The sequence below is a fragment of the Gallinula chloropus genome (genome assembly GCF_964237585.1).
Source record: "Gallinula chloropus genome assembly, chromosome: 6".
In the NCBI taxonomy this organism is placed as follows: domain Eukaryota; kingdom Metazoa; phylum Chordata; class Aves; order Gruiformes; family Rallidae; genus Gallinula; species Gallinula chloropus.
In genome coordinates, this window is record NC_140091.1 from 3,839,917 (window position 1) to 3,862,252 (window position 22,336).

Sequence of the window (22,336 nt, forward strand, 5' to 3'; positions counted from 1 at the left end):
TTTTTTTGTTAGTTGATTCTGTTTTAATCAAGATTCTTACGTTGCTTGTTGTCAGTGGAATTTGCAGGATAGCATTAAACACGTCAGTGGGATAGCCTAAGAGGGGACTAAGCTGAGTAATAGCTGTTTTATGATCACCATATAATCTTTTTTCCTGTTCTAAAGATATAAACGTAAATTCCATGTTACTGGATCTACTTTGGCGCACAGATTATAACTGTGTTAGAGGAAGTGGACAGTATTTACATGACTGTTTCCATCCGTGATGCTGTCCAGAAGTGATAAAAACTTGAGAATGGTCTTGGATTTCTGGAAAGCTTTTGAATGGTAAATCTGCCAGAGGTTCTTAAAGGAGATTTGGTTGCCATTGATCATGAAAAATCCTTATTAAAAAATAGAATAAGGAATAAAAGCTTTTTACAGTAAAACCCCAGAGTTCCATGCTAGGATTTGTATAGTAGTTTTATAGTCTTTTTCCTCTTTCACGATTTCTGTTAGATTTTGTTGATTTTATCTTTACTGCTCTTCATTTCTTCATTTTTTCTCCTTTCATTTATTTTAGATCCTTTCCTCTCTCAGCAAGTACCACATCCTAGTGTCTGTCACTTCCTACCAACCCTCATCCAGTGTCCTCTGACCCATTTCACAGAAACACACCTTTTTCTGTGTTTCAGCTTCATGATTTCACATGTGCTTTGTCTGCACATTCAACTTTGTACACGCTTTTGTTTACTTTATAGGTTCTACAGGCACCTACTCTTCCCTAGGTTTATGCCACATAAGCCAGGGAGCAGCAGGAGGCAGCTGCTTTTCAGGAGACACAGAGCCAAGAGGGAGACAGAAGCCAGCAGGGCAGGGGCTTCACCAGCCAGGGCCCCGTCCCACTGTATGGAGCAAGGCAGATCCAGACATGTTCAACCGCGAGTTCAGGTGGTCAGGTAAGTTCATGGTGATGAGGTAAGAGCAAGGTAAAGCCCAGAAGGCAACCTGCTGGTCAAGGACAGGCCTAGTGAGGTTAACCAGAGTCAGGCAGTCCCATGATCACTAGGCAGGTGCACAGCGACAAAGCAGCTCTGAGGTCACACTGGGAGTTCAGTCCACAGGTCAGAGTCCAGATCAGTGGAGTCCTTGGGCAGGCACAGGCATGGCTGTGACTCAGCTGACAGCAGAGGGCTAAGCTTAGAGTAGCTCATGGGCCACGGGTGTGGATGGAGGCACCAGGTGAGGCCATAAAGGCCTATTAGTGCACAACATACTCTGCTTCAGTGAGGTAATTTTTCATACACACTAAAAATACTGCAGAAAACGGTTTTACAGTGTGGACAGGATGGAAGGGTAATCAGATCTACCCAGGGCCCAATACCAACATTCCAGGTTGCTCCTCGTTCAAAAGCATCTAGAACTTGTAAGTGCTGCCTGTGCCAGAAGGGTGTTACAGACTGTAGACAATGCAGGGAGGCTGGCTGACATCTGTGGGAGAGGCACTCATCTGAAATGGAAGGCAGGCTGTACAGGTTTGGTAACCTGGGATTATGTCAGAGGAGATTGGCTCACCTGTGCAGCCACGTCAAATGGCTGACTGAATGGTTTGAGTGCTCACCCAGATAAACCAGTACTAGCACAAAGCAAGGATCTATCTGAGGAGCGTTACACTTACATGGCATGTTGAATTCCACAGGCAGCTGCAATGCAAATATATGTGGAAATTTCTGGGCTTAAAAATAAATCTGATTCTTAAGATTTATTTTTTTTTTTAAATGGGACTTACATTATTATATCCAGTAATAAAACCAGTATTTAGGTCAGACATTACTTGGTGGATTCCACAAGCAAACTGCATATCCAGACACTTGAGTTTTCCCATACCTTGTGTGCAGATGTGTCTCTTGTAGTTTGGAAAACCCTCATTTGCAGGACCCCGTCTAAAAGGGATTTTCTGAGCACTCGGGAACAAAGACGTCAGGATATAAAAATACCAAACAGTGACACTTGGTGGTTAGTTATGTAACTTGCACATTTCTTGCCGTTAGAATCCACGAGGTGAAAAACGATCCTCAGCTTCTCAGTCACATTTAGTAGCTCGGCTGATACGATTTATGGAAGTCTGCCACTTCCCAAGCATTTTATAAAAGCTTCAGAACCATCACATCAGCCTTACAATACTCTGTGGGGCTGAGGCATATTTGAATGTTTCAGATGGAGAAACTAGAAACTTACCAATTACCAAATATGTGCAGCTAGTTATAGGCAATAGGAACTGAATTTATACTTGCTGTATTCCCTTCATGTCCTGTCATAACCTCTCATATCTTCCTGGCATATACACTCACGCTTCCTTTTGAATTAAGATCTATCTGTATTGGAGGTCATTCTATTTTCATGAAAAAGCCACCAGCTACCTGTTTATTCCACAAATGCAGCCAGTTTAGAAGTTACTATAATCAAATAAAGATTTTTCAGCATAACCAAAGACCTAAAAAAATCATAAAATATGAAGAAAAAACCCTGTCATGATGCCAATGTGAACTGGCTCAAGATTATCGGTACCTTGGTGGTCTCAGGCAGGTTTGTGGTTCCTCATTGCACAAGAGGCTTCCAACAGCTGCGGGTTACTGGCAGTCAGCCCCCGTGGTCTTGTGGTCACTGCTCTGTGCCCAGGCTCTGGCAGCCTCTCACAGATTTACCCAAGAGACCTGTGTCAGCTCTTAGTCATACCAATCTGTTGCCTACTCCAGCGGGGTGTAAGAAGGTGGGGGCACAGCTTATTTCAGTACTGCTTTCCAATCTTACCACGAATTGCATTTTACAAGAGTAGCAACTCCCAGAGCAGGGCTGGCTGAGGTAGAGAAAACCTTACCGTGATCTGCCAAGGGCACGTGATCTGGCTTAGCTCCTCCTTCTAACCAAAAAAACCAGCTTGAGGTTAAAGGAAAGGATAAAAACAGAAACAGTGAAAAGACACATTCCTGATGGCTCAAATACTACTGGGATAACTGGCTCTGTCCGTGTTTCTATGGCCTCATGATTTTTGGTGAGGATGGGAGGCACTGTTACTGGTGGCTTAGGTTCAGGTTGGAGGAGTGGGATGATATAGGATATACAGAGTATGTCTGTATTGTGCAGTTAGCCAACAGGACTGAAGTGTGTCCCATGTGTTGGAAGGAGATCCCACTGTTTTTTCTCTGAAGATGCCCTAGGGTACTTCACAGTCAGTTATGCCCAGAGCGAACTGGGAGCAATATCACGATGCTGGATGTAAAATTTTTCACTGTGCAACTAAAGTATATAGTTTGTAAAATACTCCAAAATACTTTCTTTGGCTCTTGTAGGAGATAAAAGTTATTATTCAGTATCAAAAGAGTATCCCTCTACATTTTTTTATTAATTCTGAAAAGTTAATTCCGAAAAGTTAATTCCTTGTGTGAGGGTATATTCATTGAAGGAGTTTTGTATTCAGGCTCTTCTGAAAGGTGGAAATATTTTCACATGGAATAAGCATCTTTCAAGTACTTTCACATTAGATGGAAATACTTTCATCACTTGAGGCCCTTCTTGGAAGTCATTCAACTATGAGAACACTTGTTTTTAATAAAAGGCTGTTTAAGCCAGTGGGATTCCTGGGATTCCTGAACCGTTTATGCTCTTCTTTACACTTTTCTTAGCACAGCTTAACTCAGTGAACATTTTCTTTGATCCCCACATACTTAATGGTGGTAAGAAATAGCCTTCCATGAAGACTTGGACTGGCATTTCCAGTCTGTTCTACAATGAACTCAGTTTTGGCTGGAGTAATCTCTGGGGTCTTTGGCTACAAACTTTCAGGTATGGTTATCACAGCCCATGTGATACAGTGACTGTGTATGTGGAGTACAGATACATTACACCTGTCACACAGAATAATACTACTTAGTTTATAAGTTTCTGGAAAAAAATAGCAAGTACTTTTACAAATATTAATGTTTAGCATGTATCACTGAAGTAGGCATTGATAAACATGTTACCTTAACGATACTGCTAACATGAGCTAAGCAGATCACATTTTATTACAGAGAATACTAAATTTCAAAAGAACTCTATGGCTAATCTAATCCATAAGACAAATAAACAAAATCTGGTAGGGTCCTTGTAGAGAGTTTTTAATCCTGTACTAGAGAAAGAAAAGGGGAAAGGAGCTGACTGAAGGAGAGACGGCTTGGACTTGATCTGAAGTAATTAAGTTACTCGCCTTAGTACTTTTCAGTGCCACAGGGCCTGCAGGGATGTGGCTTCCATTTAGATTACATATGTGAGTGTCTCTGGCCAGTCCACTGTCTCTAAATTCTCTTGGGGAAAGGAAATTCACTTTTCAGGTTCAAAAAAAAAAAAAAAGATGGGCTGTATGAGGACTACCTGACCTGGTCACTGCTTAAGAACCAGAAAAGATGAATGCAGAGAATGCCTGATTATCTCTGCTTTAGTATAATGTAATTCCCACAGAGTTAGAGAAAAAGGGGGAAATAACGCCACAGAACCAAAAGTTGTGATAAAAAGTTATACCAAAACCAACGCAGGCCAGAGGTGGAAAACTAACTGCTTTCATTTAAAGGAAAGACTGTGACGAGATCTTTGTCATTGTACCTTTTGGCTTCACACAGCAGCAGAATAAATAGTTAACATCTTTAAGGAATGATCTTCCTCAGTTTTCTTTGGGCAACACCTCAGGAAACTTTTATGAACAATGACTTGGGCAGGATAAAATATGTACACCTCTAGGACATCATTTCTCCACAGTGAGACCTCGCTTTGTCACTAACCTTCCCTCCTAGCACGCTCTCTTGCTGCCTTGGCTGTTTCTCTAACATTTGTCAATCTCATATCTAAGTTCTTCTATTTCTGTCTTTTTGTTTACTTTCACACAGATATCTCAACTTCTATTTTGGTACCCTTTATCTTCCTTTCAGTGAACAAGGTCACAAGTTAAAGTGGGCTTAAGCAATTCCAGTATCAGCTAGCTGGCATTAATTGACATTACAGAACTACGTGCAGTGTCGTGGTAGCAGCTCCTGCCTTTACAAGTTCAGATGTATTAAATATCTCAGGTATCATTTCAGTTGCTGCCAGTAACAAAAAATTCAGTACCAGAATATGAACAACGACAGATGTCTGTCACAAACAAATCCACATTGGCACTCGCAGGTCCTGTCTCCACATGTGTGTTGGAAAGGCAGGGCAGCATATTCCTTTCTGTCAGCTGGTGTGAAGCATTACTGAAATGTGTTTTTTATAGGAGTGTTCAAACACTAGTGGTCTCTAGTTGAAGAAATGTCTGTGTTCAGAACAAAAAACACAACATGAAAATGTTGTAGCTACCACCTGCTATTCAGTAACACAGCAATGTTTAAATCCCAAACACAGCTAAACAGAGTAGGGCAGCTATAGGTATGTAAAGAGGTGAGTTGCTCTGATACTCCCTGCAACATTTATACATTGAATAGGCAAGTTAGTATGCACCTGTCAAAACCCAGTTCAGATTTCCCATCATTTTTACATCAGTATCTTTTTTTTTTGCTTTGAAAATAACCTTCAATTTGCCTAAAAATTTTGAACATATTTTCTTTCATGTTTTAAGGATCTCTTGATAGAGCACATTCCAAAGAGTGAAAGCCAAGTCCTACAGCAGGGGCTCGAGCCTCTTAACAGGTTGCTTGTTCTAAGCAGTGCCAGGAAGGTTACAATTATTTTTATTGGCATTTCTAACAAAATTACATTCTACACTTGCATAATTTTTTCAGATAAAAGTTACAATTGCCTGGTTTTACTACCTGTTCACTTATGTTTCCTCTAGAGAGACTTCTCTCTTGCTTTCCTGACGCTCTTCACTGACAGTTGCTCTGACGTGTTTAGCTGTTGCACAGGAACCAGGTTCACAACGTACTGATAGCTCAGCTCCTCATTTTAGCAGCACACTCTGAAGCCTGCCTACACACCCAGCAGCCATTCTTACTTCCCAGGATGGAATTAGGTCACAGCTGTGACACACCAAGAATTCATAATGCAAAACTCCATCTCAGCCGAAACCCCCTCGGTTTGTGTCAAATGCCATTACATAGGCCCTGCTCCAAAACACTGCCAGAAGTGTTACTTCATTTCTTTATGCTTCTTAATCTTATCTTTATGGTTTTCAGGCCATTTTTTGGTTAGGTAGGCTTCTGTCGAGTAGAATATGAAACTTTATTTGTATATTTGATAATTAATAATGCAATAAGATCATTGGCACTTGATGGGACTATTTGACTATGCAGAATAACTCAGGTGTGCTCAGCATTTGCCAGCTCAATCTCCAAAGCCAAAATGATGAGTTTATTATTAGTAAACAGTATTACTTGCTCTGTAGCTTTGCTTTAAGGCTTCAACCAAAGATCTAGCACCTAAAAAGCCCAACCCACAACTAGACAGAAAGGATCAGAACTGCAACTTTCTGGCAGGTACTGGGGCCATACAAGTTAGTAAAGCAATAGGAATGATTGGTCTTGGGTAGTCATGTTTTTGCTGATTTAACTTACAGATCCACAGAAGCTCAGAAGATTTTCTTGTGGCCATTATCTGTCTCAAAATGTTCTGGAGCTACATGAACATAAAATCTCAGTTTCCCATTAAGGACTGGGGGCTGATGAAAATGTGAGAAGACTGCAGACTCCCTGCTGCCCTGCATCTCACTGTGCCTGGGGGGAGCAGGGTGTACTTAGAACTGTAACAGTACCTGACAACAGGTTTGGGGTGCCATAAAAAAATGGAACCAAAATCCTGCTTGTTGAAACAATGCATAATTTAGCAACCAGTTTCCAAGACTGGTGTTGTCTGATAGGTAAGGGCATAAGAGTACTGTGGCAAAAGAGCCACAGCACTATGCATACAGCCCTGGCAAGTAAAGGGAAATCTTCTGGGCTTTTTTCACCTCTACAAAACATCTATAATTTCTTCACTGTTCTTTAGTGAGAGGGAGTTGCCCAGCCAAAATAGATTTAATTGGTTCAAACCAATTTTCAGTGTATAAACATTCCTGTCTACAAATCACAGGAATAACTGACATCTTTGTTAGCAGCCTTTATGAATTTAACATGTTGAGCAGAGTAGCTGGGAGAAGGTTGGAGGGAAAAAGCTATGCTCAGATATTTGGAGAGTCCATCGGGGTGAAGCATTTTACTAGGGCAGCCTGAAGAGGATGGCACTGCTTACACTCTGTCAGCTCTCTGGATAAAGAAACAGCTCCAGCTTCTGCATCTGTCAGTCTGGCACCTTTAATGAGTAATTAAATCACACTGTAGCTTTGTATACATACTTGGATAAATAATAAATGACAGTGCTCACACTGGCATGCGAGGACACGTGCATACCCAGGGCAGGAAATCACATACAGTATTTCATTTGCTGCCAATTTATCTGTAACAAAGTGAGGAAGATGCCCTGGGGACTGGTGACTAACAAGGAGCATTGTTTATGCTACAAATCCCATCCAGTTATTAGTCTTTGAAAAGTGTTTTGTTTAGCTTATCAGTGCTCCAGCAGGAACGCCAGTGGCATTATTTTTGCTCTAAGTGTATTTCTATTCCAATATTACTTACTCCTACTCCACCCTTCCATAATAGGTTATGTGTTACCTGAGGGCTGAAAATCAGGCATGTGCTTCGATGCCTTGTTGAATCAGGACTGGGATGGATGATGCTGCTCAAAACCAAGCCCTTGACAGGTTTCCATATTCATTTTGCTGCATTAAATTGGAGAATATCATCTCCAAAATCAAGCCTTCTTAAGGACCACAGAGCACGACAAAGAATAAATACCTTATGAAGTATACATGGCCATCTACTAGAATTATTTCAGCATGTTAGACCTCTGCTTCAGTTCTAAACTTTACTTGATTCATTGGACAATATTGTGTTACACAGGCAAATCCACAGTTACGCAATTCCAAAGCAGCCCAGGAGCCTGGCAAGTTTTAAGCCCGTTTCACAACAGTACCAGTAAGCTGCTACTCTATCAGATGTTCAAAATACCTGTAGCGTGCCCTTGATCAAGTTAATGTTTAAAAATAGTAATGCCATTTTTTTTGTTAGGTTCAGGTTATCTCTTCAATTATGTTCAACATCTTTTGGGGACAGAAGATTTGTTTAGATGATCTGGAAGAAGAGGAGAGCTGTTATATTTTTCCTCTCAGAAGTCCTCTCTGCTTTTTTAGCAGAATTGCTTTGTTTGAGAGGGAGATATTCCCCCAAACCCTGCTGCCTTTCTTTCATAACCTTAATTTAGAAAACCTGACAGACACTTGCCATTGGGCAATGAAGTTAATAATTGACAAAGATGCATAGCTGGCCCTAATGAATGATTCTACACCAACAGTGTCAGCTGCTGTAGCCCGCTCAGCTCTTCTCAAACATTTCTGGAAGGAGGAATGGTAAGCCAAACATAACATAGATCTTCTGAACCACGGTAGGAAGTGTTCATTGGAATGACTATGAATTTGAACTATTTATTTATACTTCTAATCATTAGATTACTTTTGGAAAAATTGCATGCATCAATCTTTCCCTTTAAAATATGTCGTATTTTTAATTTGCTTGTGATTAGGTTAAATATGCATTGTCCAATAATGAGCTGTCCAGTGTATCCTCCCTGATCTTCTTAATTGCCCTTGTAATTGAGACACTGAGCAGCTGCTTACCTGTCACAGGTATCTGATCAAGAGGTCACACTGTATCATGACTTCCTAACAAGTTTAAACCTCAAAACAAGGTCTGGTTTAGTTCTAAATAATGCCACATGTTCATGAAAAAATGAATCTGCTAAATGCTTTTAAAACTTTAATTCCTTTTCATCTAACATACTGATGAGAAAGGACTCATCACTGGTGCTTTAAAACTCCATTTCCTTGTGGAAAAACTGAAAGGTGTCATCAGCTGAGCACTGTCACAGAGATAAAGGCTTAAACCATAAGCAACAATCTGATCTTCATCCTGCCTTCCTTTTGCATGCAAGTATTAAAAAAGTACCAAATCCAGCAGTGGTACTTCAGTACAATAGGCTTCAATTTTCAGAGTTCTACTAAATTTATTTTATGAAATGCTTATCTTTAATTTTAAGCCAAAAGATGAGTCTGGATTTGAAAAGATCTCCTTGTTCTCAAAAATCTGTCTGTCACTTTTGGAGATTCTGGGTATCAAGAGCTTCACAGCCTGTGTCCTGATGAGGTGCCTACATAGAGAAATCATTTGTAAATATGACCTGAAAAGCAAGTAACACCTGGGGTGCTCACTGAGAAAGGAATATAAACATAAGGACCTGGTTTTAGAAAAACTGTGTTTAAATATACACAGGTCAACTTCCCATGGCCTTTGCCAAACAGCAAATTTAAAATCTGCCATCAAGTGCTGTACACCATCATCCACTGCAACTCCTGTAACCTTAGTGTAAGCCTGGGTGACTTGGGTATAATCCTTAGACTGCTCAGTCTCTATGCTGTGTAAGGTGCCTGGGAATTAGCTCTGGATTGGGGAATTCGGGGGTGGGGGGGGAGAATAGACAAAATGTAGGTACTGTGGCACTTGGAATTTGAGGTGGCAGAATTTAAGGTTTTCTCTGGGTCTTTGAAGTCTGTTTTTCAGAATTATTTGCTTCTGAACTTTGAGTGAGTGTGTGTGTGGGGATGTACCCACTTCTTCCAAATGAAGTAAATGGAATTCTACTGAACTAACCATTTAACCATTCTGACTGTAGTGTGGTTCCCAGGAACATATGGGCTACACCAACAGTATTTTAGGGTTTTTAAAGTTGAATCTTAGATGAAGCTAACACTGGGTGCTAGAAACAGTATTAAGTAAAATCATACATGCAGTCTCAGCTTGGGTATCTTCCTTCACATAACACACTGGGACTACTCCAGTTATAAAGTATGAGGAATTCTTCAGCTTTTCTGATGCAGCCTTGCAGGTGGGGTCTCATGGGACCTGAGTACAGGGGGAGGATCCTCTCTCTGACCTGCTGGTCATGCTGCTGAGGATGCAACCCAGTTGGCTGTCTGGGCTGCAAGGGCACATTGCTGGCTCGGGTTGAGCTCCTCATCCCCCAACACCCCCAAGTCCTTCTCCTCCGGGCTGTGCTCTCTCCATTCTCCACCCAGCCTGTAGTTGTGCTTGGAACTGTCCTGACCCATGTGCAGGATCCTGCACTTGGCCTTGTTGACTTTGCAAGGTTGGTACCACCTCTCAAGCCTCTGAATGTCCCTCTAGATGGCATTAGAATGATTTTAATTGCTTTCTGTAATTAAATGTACAACTATTGTATGAGAAGAGGCTCCCTAAACATCTGCCACTTTAGGCAAAGTCACACTAAATATTTTATTTTGTTAAGACTGTTTAATGCCATCAAAAGCTCAAAGCCCGATGACACAAAATACTAACTGCCATAATCACTACTTCAATCTCTGATTCAGTCTGCTATTCAAATATTCAAAGGCTGGCTCAAGATTTTGGAAGGGGTAAATTAATTCTGGCAGACTTATGGCTATGTCAGATATCATCTGTCTTCTCTTTCTATCAGATCCAGCTGGGCAGTCCCTTTATAACGAGGATAAAGCCAACCCGAACACCATTTTGAGTGCTTGGACTAAATAAATCAGAAATTTGATTATGTGGATATAATCTAGTACAAATAAATGAAAGATTTGGCATGTTTTCCCTCATCTATCTACCCAAGAAAAGACTAAGCCACCGATATCTTTGCTGAAGGTGACTCCAAGCCTCTTTCCTCCCCCTCCAAATGCTCTGTTATTAAGAATGGCTACAACCAGGTCAAACCAGGGCCATCTTGCCCTCTCTCCAGCAGTGGATGCCTGGAGAAGAATAAAGAAACATGATGTTTCCTCAGAATGCTTTCATTCTCCAGCAAGTTTTATTTCAGGAACTTGCCAGTCAGCTGTACTACCTTTGTATTTAGTAGCTGTTGTGGTTTAGCCCCAGCCAGTGGCTGAGCACCACACAGCTGCTCTCTCGCTTCCTCTCACCCTATGGGGAGTTGTGGAAAAAAAAGGGGGGGAGGGAAGTACAAACAACAACAACAAAAAAGGAAGATGAAGGCAACCCTCATGGACTGGAATGAGGACAGTTCACTGGGACAAGCAAAGGGAGGGAGAACTAACACCAACAGGACTTTACAGCAAAATAAACCAAACTGGTGATACATGATGCGGTTCCTCACTGAACTGCACAACTCAGACTGTACAGCTCAAAGCTGTCCCAAAGCTGGACTGTCCCCAGACTGTGAGTCCTGGAGCCGTGCCCTCCTCCCCCACCAGTCCCCTTCATGCTGGGCATGATGTCGTGGTACAGAATACCTTCTTTGGCTATGTTTGGGTTACTTGTCCTGGCTGTGTCCCCTCCCAGCTTCATTTTCTTCATTGTATTAATTAATTTCTCTTCATTGCATCCATGCACTTATTCTTCACCTAGTGCCACTGCCAGCTCCTTGCTTTAGTCCCAACTCTAACTTGAGTGCTCTGAGAGCAATCCTCGAGCAGTTTCAAAGTCTCAGCAGCCAGAACCAGTATCACTCAGCAACGCAGCGACACCGAATTTTCCTGTTTTCTGCACAGCACAAACTCCCTTTCTGCAGCCTTGCTCATTAAGTCAGCAGAAGATGAGTCATCTGGAAAAAAAAGGGATAATCATTTGTCCCTTAGGAGTCATATAGTAAGTTAATTATTGTACAACACATTTTAATACAAAATATACAAGCGATTTTAACTTGTTGAGGTTGCAGAGGGCAAGAGAGCTTTTCAAACTTTCCATGGGTTATGGTCTGGGAATGCTGGGTTTCCCTTGACTCAGTATCTGTTGCATAATCGGAAACACATTCGTTTCCCTTTGTTGTATGAGACAAAGCTAAAGAAATGTGTGTGTTATTACTTTGCAAAAATAAAGACTAGATACTGAATCGGCTTATGTCATGTATGCAGTGTTTATAAACACAATGGCTGTGTGCTCTGGGGCAGTTCCTCAGCAGAGGAAAACTATTAAGAGTTTGTATCAGTTGAAATAATGCTCTTCTGGATCTGCAGATACCCTGTCAGTACTGCATGGGAAGTCGAGGTACATGTGATGTGCTGTAGGAATTTTGGGTGGCATTGTGTTCAAACCTGCTTACCTGGAGTTCACCTGTCTGATCGTTGTTGTGTTTTAGTTATTCATATCCAGTCATCCCAGTGTCATGGGGCCATTGTGTGGTTGTTACCTCAGCAGGAGATAATCTTATCAGTACATGGAGAGGAAAAACCGAAAACAATGTAAATGCCTTCAGCATGTGAAATTTGTCTGTTGAAGATCAGAAAGAAATACATTTATAACTTCACTATCAGTAAAGGAGAAAGACTTTTTCCAGTAGTTATGGCACATTGTTTTAAAACCGCCAGTTCTTATTTATAGACTCTCAATATAGGAAGGAAAGGCTGCTATTAAAGGTGCTGATTTAGAATTACTAATTCAGTGAGCTCCTAATTCTAGACACGGCTCTGGCAAGAGACCTGGTTTCCTGATCACTCATTTGGCAGACCGACATGACAACCTCTCTTTCCTTCCTTGGAATTATTTTTGCTTTAGAAAAAAATTGTCTGTTTTCAAATGAGCTCAAATCTTCAGTCACTCAGGATCTTCCAGTATGGGACATGCAAAATATTGAATGTATTCCATTTTCTCTTTATAAAACTGTAATAGTCAAGTACTTGGAAGTGTAGACAGTGGAGGACAGTCAGTAACCTGTTCAAGACTCTGCCTTAAAGTGGAGGAACTTCCTTGGAAGCTCCTTCCCAATTCCAGAAGTGCTCCTTTGCTTCTGGGACTGACAGACACACTGAAATCTTTCCCCTGTCATGACAAAGGACAGACACTGCCAAGTTATTCAAAGGCCGATCTCACTGTGGCTGTGGCAATCCAACGTGTGGTCCAACACAAGTCTCTCCACGGTGTGCTAAGACGAAGTACACTCACATCATCCATTTCAGGTTATGGAATGTAATAAAGGTAGCAGAAACTTTCAGTGTGGTAAGGCATCATTGCAATACAAGAATCTTTCTTTTTTTTTATCTCCCCCTGTATGAAACAATCCTGGCCCAGACCGATACACTGCCAAATAGATTTTTACTGCCTTCAGGCAATGATTTAGAAGCAAAGCCATCCTTCAGCCTCCCCAATTCAAATGTGCTTCAGAATGCCTCTTTAGCACTCCAGAGGCTTACAGAAGTCTTATCTTCTTGCTCTAAAAACAAAGCTCGCTATTACTCTTAGTTACAGAGTTTGCTTGGCAAAGGGAAGGCTTGTTAAGAAGCATTTTATTTCCTTAAGTAAAAGAGTCGTCTTGTTACATCACCTATGGAACACACGGAGGAAATCGTTCTGCCACCCAAGGAAGGCAGAACTGGACTTGAAATAAGTCACTGGACTTGATTTCCGTAGGTTTAAGTCACAGATATGACTCCAAAGGAGGAGGGAAAGGATCCAAAACCTACTGAGGCAGACTTCAGGCACTGCCTGGCTAGTAGTGACAGCTAGGCAAGCCAGCAGTTCACACCTGAGTGGCTTTCAGAACACAGGTATTATCCAGCAGTGTGTGGACATATCACTGGCAGCATGATCACAGAATCACAGAACCACTTAGGTTGGAAGAGACCTTTAAGACCACCGAGTCCAACCACAACCTAACCCTGCCTAGCCCACCTCATGCTCTTACTCTGCCATGGGTCCTTTCTCCAGGATTACACAAAGCACTTAGTTTCTTTTTGCCTAATTTTCATTATCTGCTAGTGTAACTACCAATTGTGTGTGACATCTGTACTTAACTTCTGTGACTCTCTGTAAATTATTATTAAATGCATATGTCAATCCAAACAGTAATTTATTGAGGACTCTCTACTACTTCTTTTCCAGGAATCACTCCAAATTTGGCGACCTGGTAATCACAGCGACTTCAGCTGCCCCATCTGTCTCCAGACAGCTACATTCCCAGTAGAAACCAACTGTGGACATTTATTCTGTGGTAAGATTTCTGGATTGACAGTGCAGTGCTCTTACAGGCTGCTGAATAAAGTACACTTCTTACAGGCATCTTAAGTCCTGTCTAAGAACCAGGACCAAGGCCTTCTCCCTGGAATTAATTAAGGTGCTCTCACTGGAAGCAGGAGAGCTCCATCGTAATATTCCTGAGAGAAATCATTAATGGCATATTTAGTTGCTCATTGCTTTTGCCACTTTTCAAACACCCAAGAAGTCTTAAGATGATAAGAAGCTACAGATAATCTCACAGGACACTGTTACAACACAACACAGACTCATGGAAGGGGTGAAATGCACCAGGAAGCCCCACAATTTGTATTCGTGATGCCAAAAAAACCCTTTTATAAAAACCAAGGGTGTAACAATCATACAGTTTGTGACTGTAAAAGCTCACGCTGTAAAAACGTGAAATCTCAGCTTGTCTTTTTACATGTCACTGCTGAACAGCATAAAAACCCAGCTATCCCATAAAATTGACCAATTGTCTTTATATTGGTGAAAATTAGGAGTAAAACACACTGGGCTCAGGTCTGATTCTGTTCCACAGGCTTCCTTCCCATGTGAAACAGATCCAGGCCTGGAGGTTGGTGTCCCTGCCTGTGGCAGGGGGGTTGGAGCTCTATGATTCTTGGGGTCCCTTCCAACCCAGACCATTCTATGATTCTATGATTCTAAAATAAAGCAGACGTGATCTAGAGCAAGAGCCCATAACTACCTTGTTTTGTAGTCCTGTAAAACCTTTCTAAAAAATAAAATAGCAGGAGTTATATATTAATTCAAAAAGTGAATTTCTTGTCATGCACAAGGCTCCTTTTAATCTATTTATCTTTTTGTTTAAGTAAACTGTGTAGTCATAAGGGGGGAAAAAACGTTTGAAGACATCTCATCATGATGCATGCTCCATAACTCTTTATTCCAGCCCAGGATCTGTCTTTGCAGGAAAGGGACTGATCCAAGTTTAGAGGGGCTGAGGCTGCCTTCTGCTGAGGCTGACTGTGGTGTGGTCTTCCCCCCCCACCCAGTGCACCAACACCCAGGGGATAATCTTAAGTAAAACCATAATTCCCTGGATAAATGTGTCTGCTAAACACCTTCTTTGAGTCTGCTAAGCCATATGGCTGATATTACAAAATTTAAATCATTTTTCAAAGGGAATAAAAGGCTGAAGCACCGAAGAGTGGAAGGAGTTATACTCACAACTGCATTTATAAAGAGGATTTCAGGACTTTTAAGGCCCCCACTCTGCACCACTAGAGCCAGTGGGAGCTCTGCACCTGCTCTGAAAGGTGATGGGATAAGGCCACCAGCACACTTGGACTGGACATTGTTGCCCTCAGCCCCCGGACTACGCTGCCCAGTGAATCTGCAGGTCAAGTTTAGAGCCTGACTGCCCCAGCTGCTTACCAGGTTGTGCTGTCATCCCCAGAGCAGGGCTGGCAGAAGAGGACTGCAATTCATGATCTGATGAAGCTGAAACTGCCCACGAAGAGGCTACTGTGCAGTGCGAGATCAGCCATCTTTGGCCAGCAGGCAGCTGGAGGCAGTGCTATCAGATGCTGCAGCAGCAAGGTACATCAAAAGGCTCTGGTCAGAACCACGAAGCTCCTTTTTACTGCTCTGGCATTTTACAAAGACCTTAAGGCAAGTGCAAGTTATGTTTACAAGCCATTTACAAGCCATTTACACTTTTTTCAACACATTAAGAGTGTCATAAAAAGACCCAAGCATAAATGAGAACAAGGGCCCATGCAATAAAAGCATGGAGGTTTTATCTTTAGCAACTGTCATTTTTCTCCAGACTGAAATGATGCTGGCACAGCACAGCTCCTCACCACCACTGCCACGATCTCCATCCTCTGAAACCACAACAAATCAGCGGATCACTGACAGGCAGTGACACTTTGCGGGTTCATCTACCTCATGAGTGACACCATTTATTAGTTTGGGTCGTTTTGTGTTCTTATAACACTGTTTTATAACACACAGGAAAAGGATGCTTTGAATGTAACTCGCTCCAGGACAAACACTAAGCATATGGCCTCAAAACCTGTTTCAAATCATGTCACAGTAGTTACAGTTTCAAGTACAAAGACAGACATAACAAAGATCATCAACTTTCCCCTTTCTCTGGCCTGGTTAATTTTCCCTTTTCCATCTGTGAATATGACATAAAGATGCAGACTTTATTTTATTTTGAGATCTTCAGAGGAGAAGTACCTTAATCAAGCTTGCTATATATTGTTATTGTTAGCTGTAGGTATTTAGCTGGGCTTTATTTTCCTCAAGTACATCATCATTTACACTCTGAAGCACTGACTCCAGTGCAAAGCATTAAATACACTATGGCTGTGTTTATATAGTAGAAGGGGCCTCTGTAATGTGTCTGTTTTTCATGTCTTAAACCAATAAAACTTTACATTGGGCTTATCAAAACCATTCTGCATAGATCTAAGTCTGTTGTGACTGAAATCAGTAATAAAACGTCTCTTGATGCCCTGTGGAACAGAGCTAAGGCAACACTGAGCTCTCTTAATAAATTCCGCTCTGGTAAAAGTTTTATTTAAAAAATGTGGTCAACCCAGAGCTTTTAAAGAAGATTAATGTGGACTTATAAAAAATGTCTGATTTTATTATTAGTAGTAATTCATACAGTTTGTCCTGAAGTTTTCCTTTTCAGCTTCAGTTTGAACCATATGTTCAGGAAGTTCAACTGAAAAGCGATCCTTGAGCAATATTATTTTTTTCTAATTAACAATAACCGCAGAGGTATTTTAGAGAAACCTACAGACACCCTCAGAAGGTTCTGCAGCAGGCTAGATTAAAACAGGATTTTGTCTATTTTATGAAAAATGCACTGAAGCACAAATAGGTCAACTTCAGAGGACTCCCTCCTTTCCTGTTCCACGAAACAAAGGACTCTGCGTGCAGAACAATTTAATTTCCACGGGCTTCTTTCTGAAAGCCCTTGAGGAACTATGGGATCCATCAGTGCCCCACTGTCATCACTGGGACCCAACACAGGCACATCAATGCAGTCATGTGGATCATGATACTGGATCTGGACCCAGTGGGTCAAAGCAGTTCCTGAAGAAGTCAGGGGGATGGCTGGCAGATACAGAAGTTCAAGGGAAAGCGTGAAGCTGTCTGCCAGAACACAGCCACATGTCCCGCGTGGGGATGCCAGATATGAACACGGACACGTGCCCAGGGAACTGGGCCCAGTATGTGAACAGAACGGGGGTCATAAAGAAAAACCCTGCACTCAAATGAAGAAGTGAAAAGCACAAGGCAGAGTGAGGTTCATAGAAATATCTAAGGGACAAACCTAGCATGCACAGGGCACAACTGTTAGCATCACCAACATTTCTATACTGCATTTCAGGCACATGGCACCAAGGGCTCCTGAAGACGTCTCCTTACAACACTGCTTACAAGAAACTGTTTGCTGGTTATTTCTAAGAACAAAGAGCGTTGTTCAACTCAATAAAACGACCCCAAGCGCAGCGTTCTGCTTCTGTTTTCACTGGGGTCCTTGTCAAATCTCATCAGTTGAAATGTTAAGGGATGGTTTTTTCCTGACCTGTCACACCACGCCCAGGAGCCGCGAGCCCGGGAGCCACGAGCCAAGCTGGGCTGCTTCTCATTAGATGCTTTTTGTGCTTTGCTGCTTTTGCTGTGAGTGCCAGCACTGACATTCATGTACATCAATGGCTGCTGTCAGCTCTACACGCAGTCTGATCTTACTGTCCTCAGCCTCTGCCCTCTTTCACACCTGAGATGTCTGTATAAGAAGAGATGAGGTTGTTTGGAAATTAGTCAGCAGCTGTCTGGTCAAGAAATATCAAAGAGAATGCTGTGACTCCCTCAACCAGAGCTCTGCAGTTCCAGAAGGGCAATGGAGTTGAAATATAGTATGAGAAAGAGAAAAAATCCCAAACGAACAGACTGAACTGCCTGATCTGTGGTACTTTACCACCAAGATATGTGCTGTGGCACCAGGAACCTGCATCACCAGGCTGTCCTTTGGCTGTGTGTGCTGGTTCATTTGTGATAACCAGCCCTCATAAGCTGTAAAGCCCCCCGGGCTCTGGTGGTACCCCACCTGCATGCAGCTGCCCTGCTTTTGTGCATGGCAGCCAGCACTGCGCTCTGAAGGGCACCTCCATTCCCGAGTGCTTCAGCCACAGCCAGGGGAGCACAGAACAGCATGGTGTCCACAGCAAAAGAAACCGACCCAAAGGCTCCCTGGGGACGTCCACACATCTCTGTGCAGACTGGTGTGGAAGAGCTCAGGCTCCACTTTTACAGTTGCTTTGCAGAGTCAAACCACATAGTAAAGTGACAGCAAAGAATCACATTCCTTTTACAGTCAGTTGTAGAAAGGGGGTTTATCAGTTCTGATAAGTTCCCTGGATATATAAATACCCTTCAATATATTTCATGTATCTCAATACAATTTTTTTTAATTCTTGGTAGGTTCCTGTCTGATCACATACTGGAAACTCAGTCCCTGGTTAGCAGCAATAACCTGCCCTCTCTGCAGACAAAAGGTAAGACCTACCCCCCTTTTACACATCTGCACTATGATACATACAACATGACAAGCATGAGCTCTCAGGATCAACTTTATCTACCTCCTAATTTTCCATAGCATCTCAAAACCCACTGAGACCTGAGCGGCCCTGCAGCCACTCGCACGTGTGATTTGACATATGTCGCATCAGGCAACTCTGTGAAATATTACACAGGCCTCCAGGATTTTAGCTTTGTATAGTCTATTAAATCTGCAGGATAACATCCCATAAAAAGCAGTCTGGAAGCTCCTAATCTCCTCTGACCCTGGTTAGGGCTGCCTGTTCCATTGGAAGGATGGACACAGGTAATAACAGGAGAATGTTCTGGCTCTTGTGGAACTGCTGGAGTCAGACAAAGGTCCTGTTGTGAGAGGAGATGGTGGACAGACACATCCTACAGAACACTATACGTTGTACTGGCCTTTAAAACACACACTGCTAATGTCCATCTTCTTTTCTATGAAGGTGGTTCTTCTGGATGGCATCTCTTGTGAAAAGCAGCAAGATAAGCCAAGTAAACAAATTGTACATGACATCAGAGATTACAACAAGCGTTTCTCAGGGCAACCTCGACACGTAAGTATTTAGAGATCTACATTTATCTAGTTAGTTGTGCATTAACATGTAGAGGATTGAACAAGTTCACATCATTATGTGAATTACCTGTCCATGCAGTGATGGCAGTACCATAGTGGAAGTCCTTCCACTCCCTGCTACGTCTGGCACCTTTTCAGAGTTCCTAACTCGAGGACACCTTCTGCAGCCACCCTGGCAGGGAGGAAGAAGCAGTGTGAGATGAAATACAGGAAGCGAAGCAGAACTAGAACTAGTCAGGCTGGAACTTTCAAATCTGAACTCAGATTTGAACTCCAGAATTCTAAGTTGCCTCTAAAATTTCAAACCAGATTCCAGCTTAGAAAGCAGCTGGTTTTTCCCCCAGGTATTGCCAAATTCAAACACTCCAGGCTGGCCCTGCACTTTTTTAGAGCTGGAATCCCAGCTGGTACAGAGATGTGACAGGCAATGGAAATGATGTGAAAGATGAGGGCTGAAGGCACAAGTGAAGCCCATTCTTGACAGGGTGTAGAGTATCACCAAAGTAAATGTTCCTCTCCTGTCACATCCTGGTAGGGGCCAGAAAGGGCTGTGAAGTCTGTTTCAGTCTGTGGAGTAATCTAAGCACCGTGGAGGGGAATATTCTCAACCCAACAGACTAGCATTAACTAAGAGAAAGAGTCCCTTAGCCCTATGGCTCCTGTCCACACCAAGGCAAGACATGCCTTGTTTTCTGTCATTCACAGCCTACACTGATGCCAGATTTTAAGGACAGGCATTTTTTCAGTTCAGCCATTTCCAAAAGGATTCAATGTCCAGCATAATTCTTTGCTTTCAAAGTGCTGGGGGAGTGGGGCTTCCTTTTAGAGAAGCGTGCCTCTAGTTACTGCAGGGTGATTGAACAGCATAGGTGGATTTGGACAGCACAGAAAGTTTCTACATTCCAGGGATGTGAATCTAGAAGTTCTTGAGACACACTGGACTGAAAGAATGTCAGGCCTCAGAATGCAGTAACAGTGTAACTCATCTGAGTATTTAGTTTGCAGATTACCTGTATGACATGCCGCTGTTCCTGACTCTCGCCCTGCGAGGGATCTTCACCTGGGGTGGTCTCGTGTGGATTTTTTTCCTGAGAGTTGCTGTTTGCTCCTTTGGAACAGCCATATGCTTGTCTTCTCCGTTTGACACAAAGCCTGGGCCTCTCTGTAGGACGCTCGGAACAGCTGATGACATGGTGGTTGTTTCCCTCCTTTTAATTTGCATGATAAACATTTGCCAGCAAATTGCATCTAACGGGGTGAGCATGGCGCGGTCGGCAGCTCAGAGCGTGCTGTCCGAGTCCTGACCGACTCCCGTCTGGATCCCTCAGTCAAACCTCACCCAGCGATGACAAGCTTCTCTGATGGGGGTAATGGACTTGTCATTCTGCGGCTGACAAAGGCTGAAGCAGGACTCAGCAGCACGTGGTGTGGCCAAGTGATGTGGTGTGCAGGCACTCAGAGGGCTGGTTTTACACACCACTGGTACTTGCTAGACTCTCTCACACTGGACTTCTCCATACAAAGTGCCTGAGCTGAAAATGCCTAAAGCTATGAACAGAGCCTAAAACTACAATGCCGCTCAGCTTGTAGCTGCAGAGTTTTAGAACTCTTGAGCTTTAACATTTTATATCTTGGCTCAATTTGAATAAAAGTTTAATTTAAGAACTTAGCAAACTGCACAATTTGCTAGGTCTTGTGTAACACAAGCAATGTCAGATAGTATCACTACAAAATCTTGTAGCAGTGCTTTGTGTTGTCACAGCTGATTACACATCCACTGGAACGCACATTTTTTACAGCTCTGCAATGAGTACAACCCTGATTATAAAATGGATAATATAAAACTGGTAGTAACACTGGCTTGGAACAAAAATGCAACTATAAAGCACAAGTATTTTAAGGGGAGCAAAAAAATCCCGCAAGGTATGCAAACAAATGTCTGTGTAACTTGTTTGTAGAAGCCCGGGTAAGGTACATGGCTTCCCTGAACTCTGGGCATCGAAGCTTTAACAAACTCAGCACGACTGTTTGTTTCCTTTCTAGACTTCATACACTCCTTGTGATTTCCTTGTAAGTCTTGGTGCCGGTTCAGCCAGTGAGATCAAGGCCAGTTTTGTGACGATGGTATAAATAGCCGGAAGTTTATGGAAAGCCTGGTGAGGTTGGAGTGGGGGGAAGAGGGGTGCACATATGCATGTCTGTGTTGAGCTGCAAAGAGTTAAAAATGCTGGTGCAGGACCAGACATCCATACACATCTGTCCCTGTACAACCTGTACATTGGCTATGTATCTGCAGTCAGTGGACTTCAGTCTTACATGTGAATAAAATGCATTAACATTTATGAATATTTGCTGTTCACAACACGCTGGTCTCCAACTGGTTTTTCCTTCTACATCTTTTCAGTTGACATATTTTATTGTGCCCTTGAATTGTAAGCTATGATATACCAACATGTTGCAGTTATTTTCTGGCTTGTTACACTCTTTTTGTTATGATGTTTCTTCATTTTATTCCCATCAACTTTCATTGTCTTTAATTATGTCCCTGAACTTGTAAAGCTGTTTCTCTTAACAATGGGTACTTTGGAAATGGCAACAATTGCTTTTCCATGAACTACAAGGCAGGAAGTGCATTGTTTCTTTAAAAAAAAATTACCAGATGTTTTTGAGTGCTGACTACTAACGTAAAAAAAAACCCAGAAACAATTATTTTCCAAGTTCTCTAAGTGTAATTCTGTTATTGTGTAACTTCTGTTTGCATTTAACTGGGAATCGCAGCCTACGCCAATACTAAATGGAATTTCTATCAAGCGAAGCGTACGAAGATGGAGTCCATCTGTATGGATGCTGGCTCCCTGGAAAGGGCTGAGGGGTGTTTCTCCTGCCTAAGACAGGCTCACCAAGAGGGTGGCAGTGGAAGAAAAGAAGGGTTCTCATGACTGACCTGTAACAGAGTTGTGGCTGATCTGAATGTGCTCTTCTGTTCTCTCACCACTCACTTCTTAATCCTCTCCTTCAGCTGGGGACCCTGGTTTTGCTTTTTAAACAGAACAGCGTCTTTTATTAAGTAATGGACAAATGGCAGAGAAAG

General features: G+C 42.4%; 1 protein-coding gene across 2 annotated transcripts; it reads left to right on the forward strand.

Moving 5' to 3' along the window:
• The first annotated feature begins 481 nt into the window (after positions 1–481).
• On the forward strand, positions 482–20,784 carry LOC311193588 (E3 ubiquitin-protein ligase RNF170-like). Of its 2 annotated transcripts, XM_084266445.1 has the most exons (6): positions 482–938; positions 8,377–8,431; positions 13,950–14,058; positions 18,552–18,625; positions 19,115–19,225; positions 20,244–20,784. In XM_084266445.1, the coding sequence occupies exons 1-6, from the start codon at positions 679–681 to the stop codon at positions 20,547–20,549; spliced, it is 915 nt and encodes a 304-aa protein (XP_084122571.1). In that variant the 5' UTR covers positions 482–678; the 3' UTR covers positions 20,550–20,784. The 2 variants fall into 2 exon arrangements, 1 of the variants encoding a protein (XP_084122571.1); XR_014617396.1 differs by lacking the exons at positions 13,950–14,058; positions 18,552–18,625; positions 19,115–19,225; positions 20,244–20,784 and adding an exon at positions 10,573–10,649.
• The last annotated feature ends 1,552 nt before the right edge of the window (positions 20,785–22,336 follow it).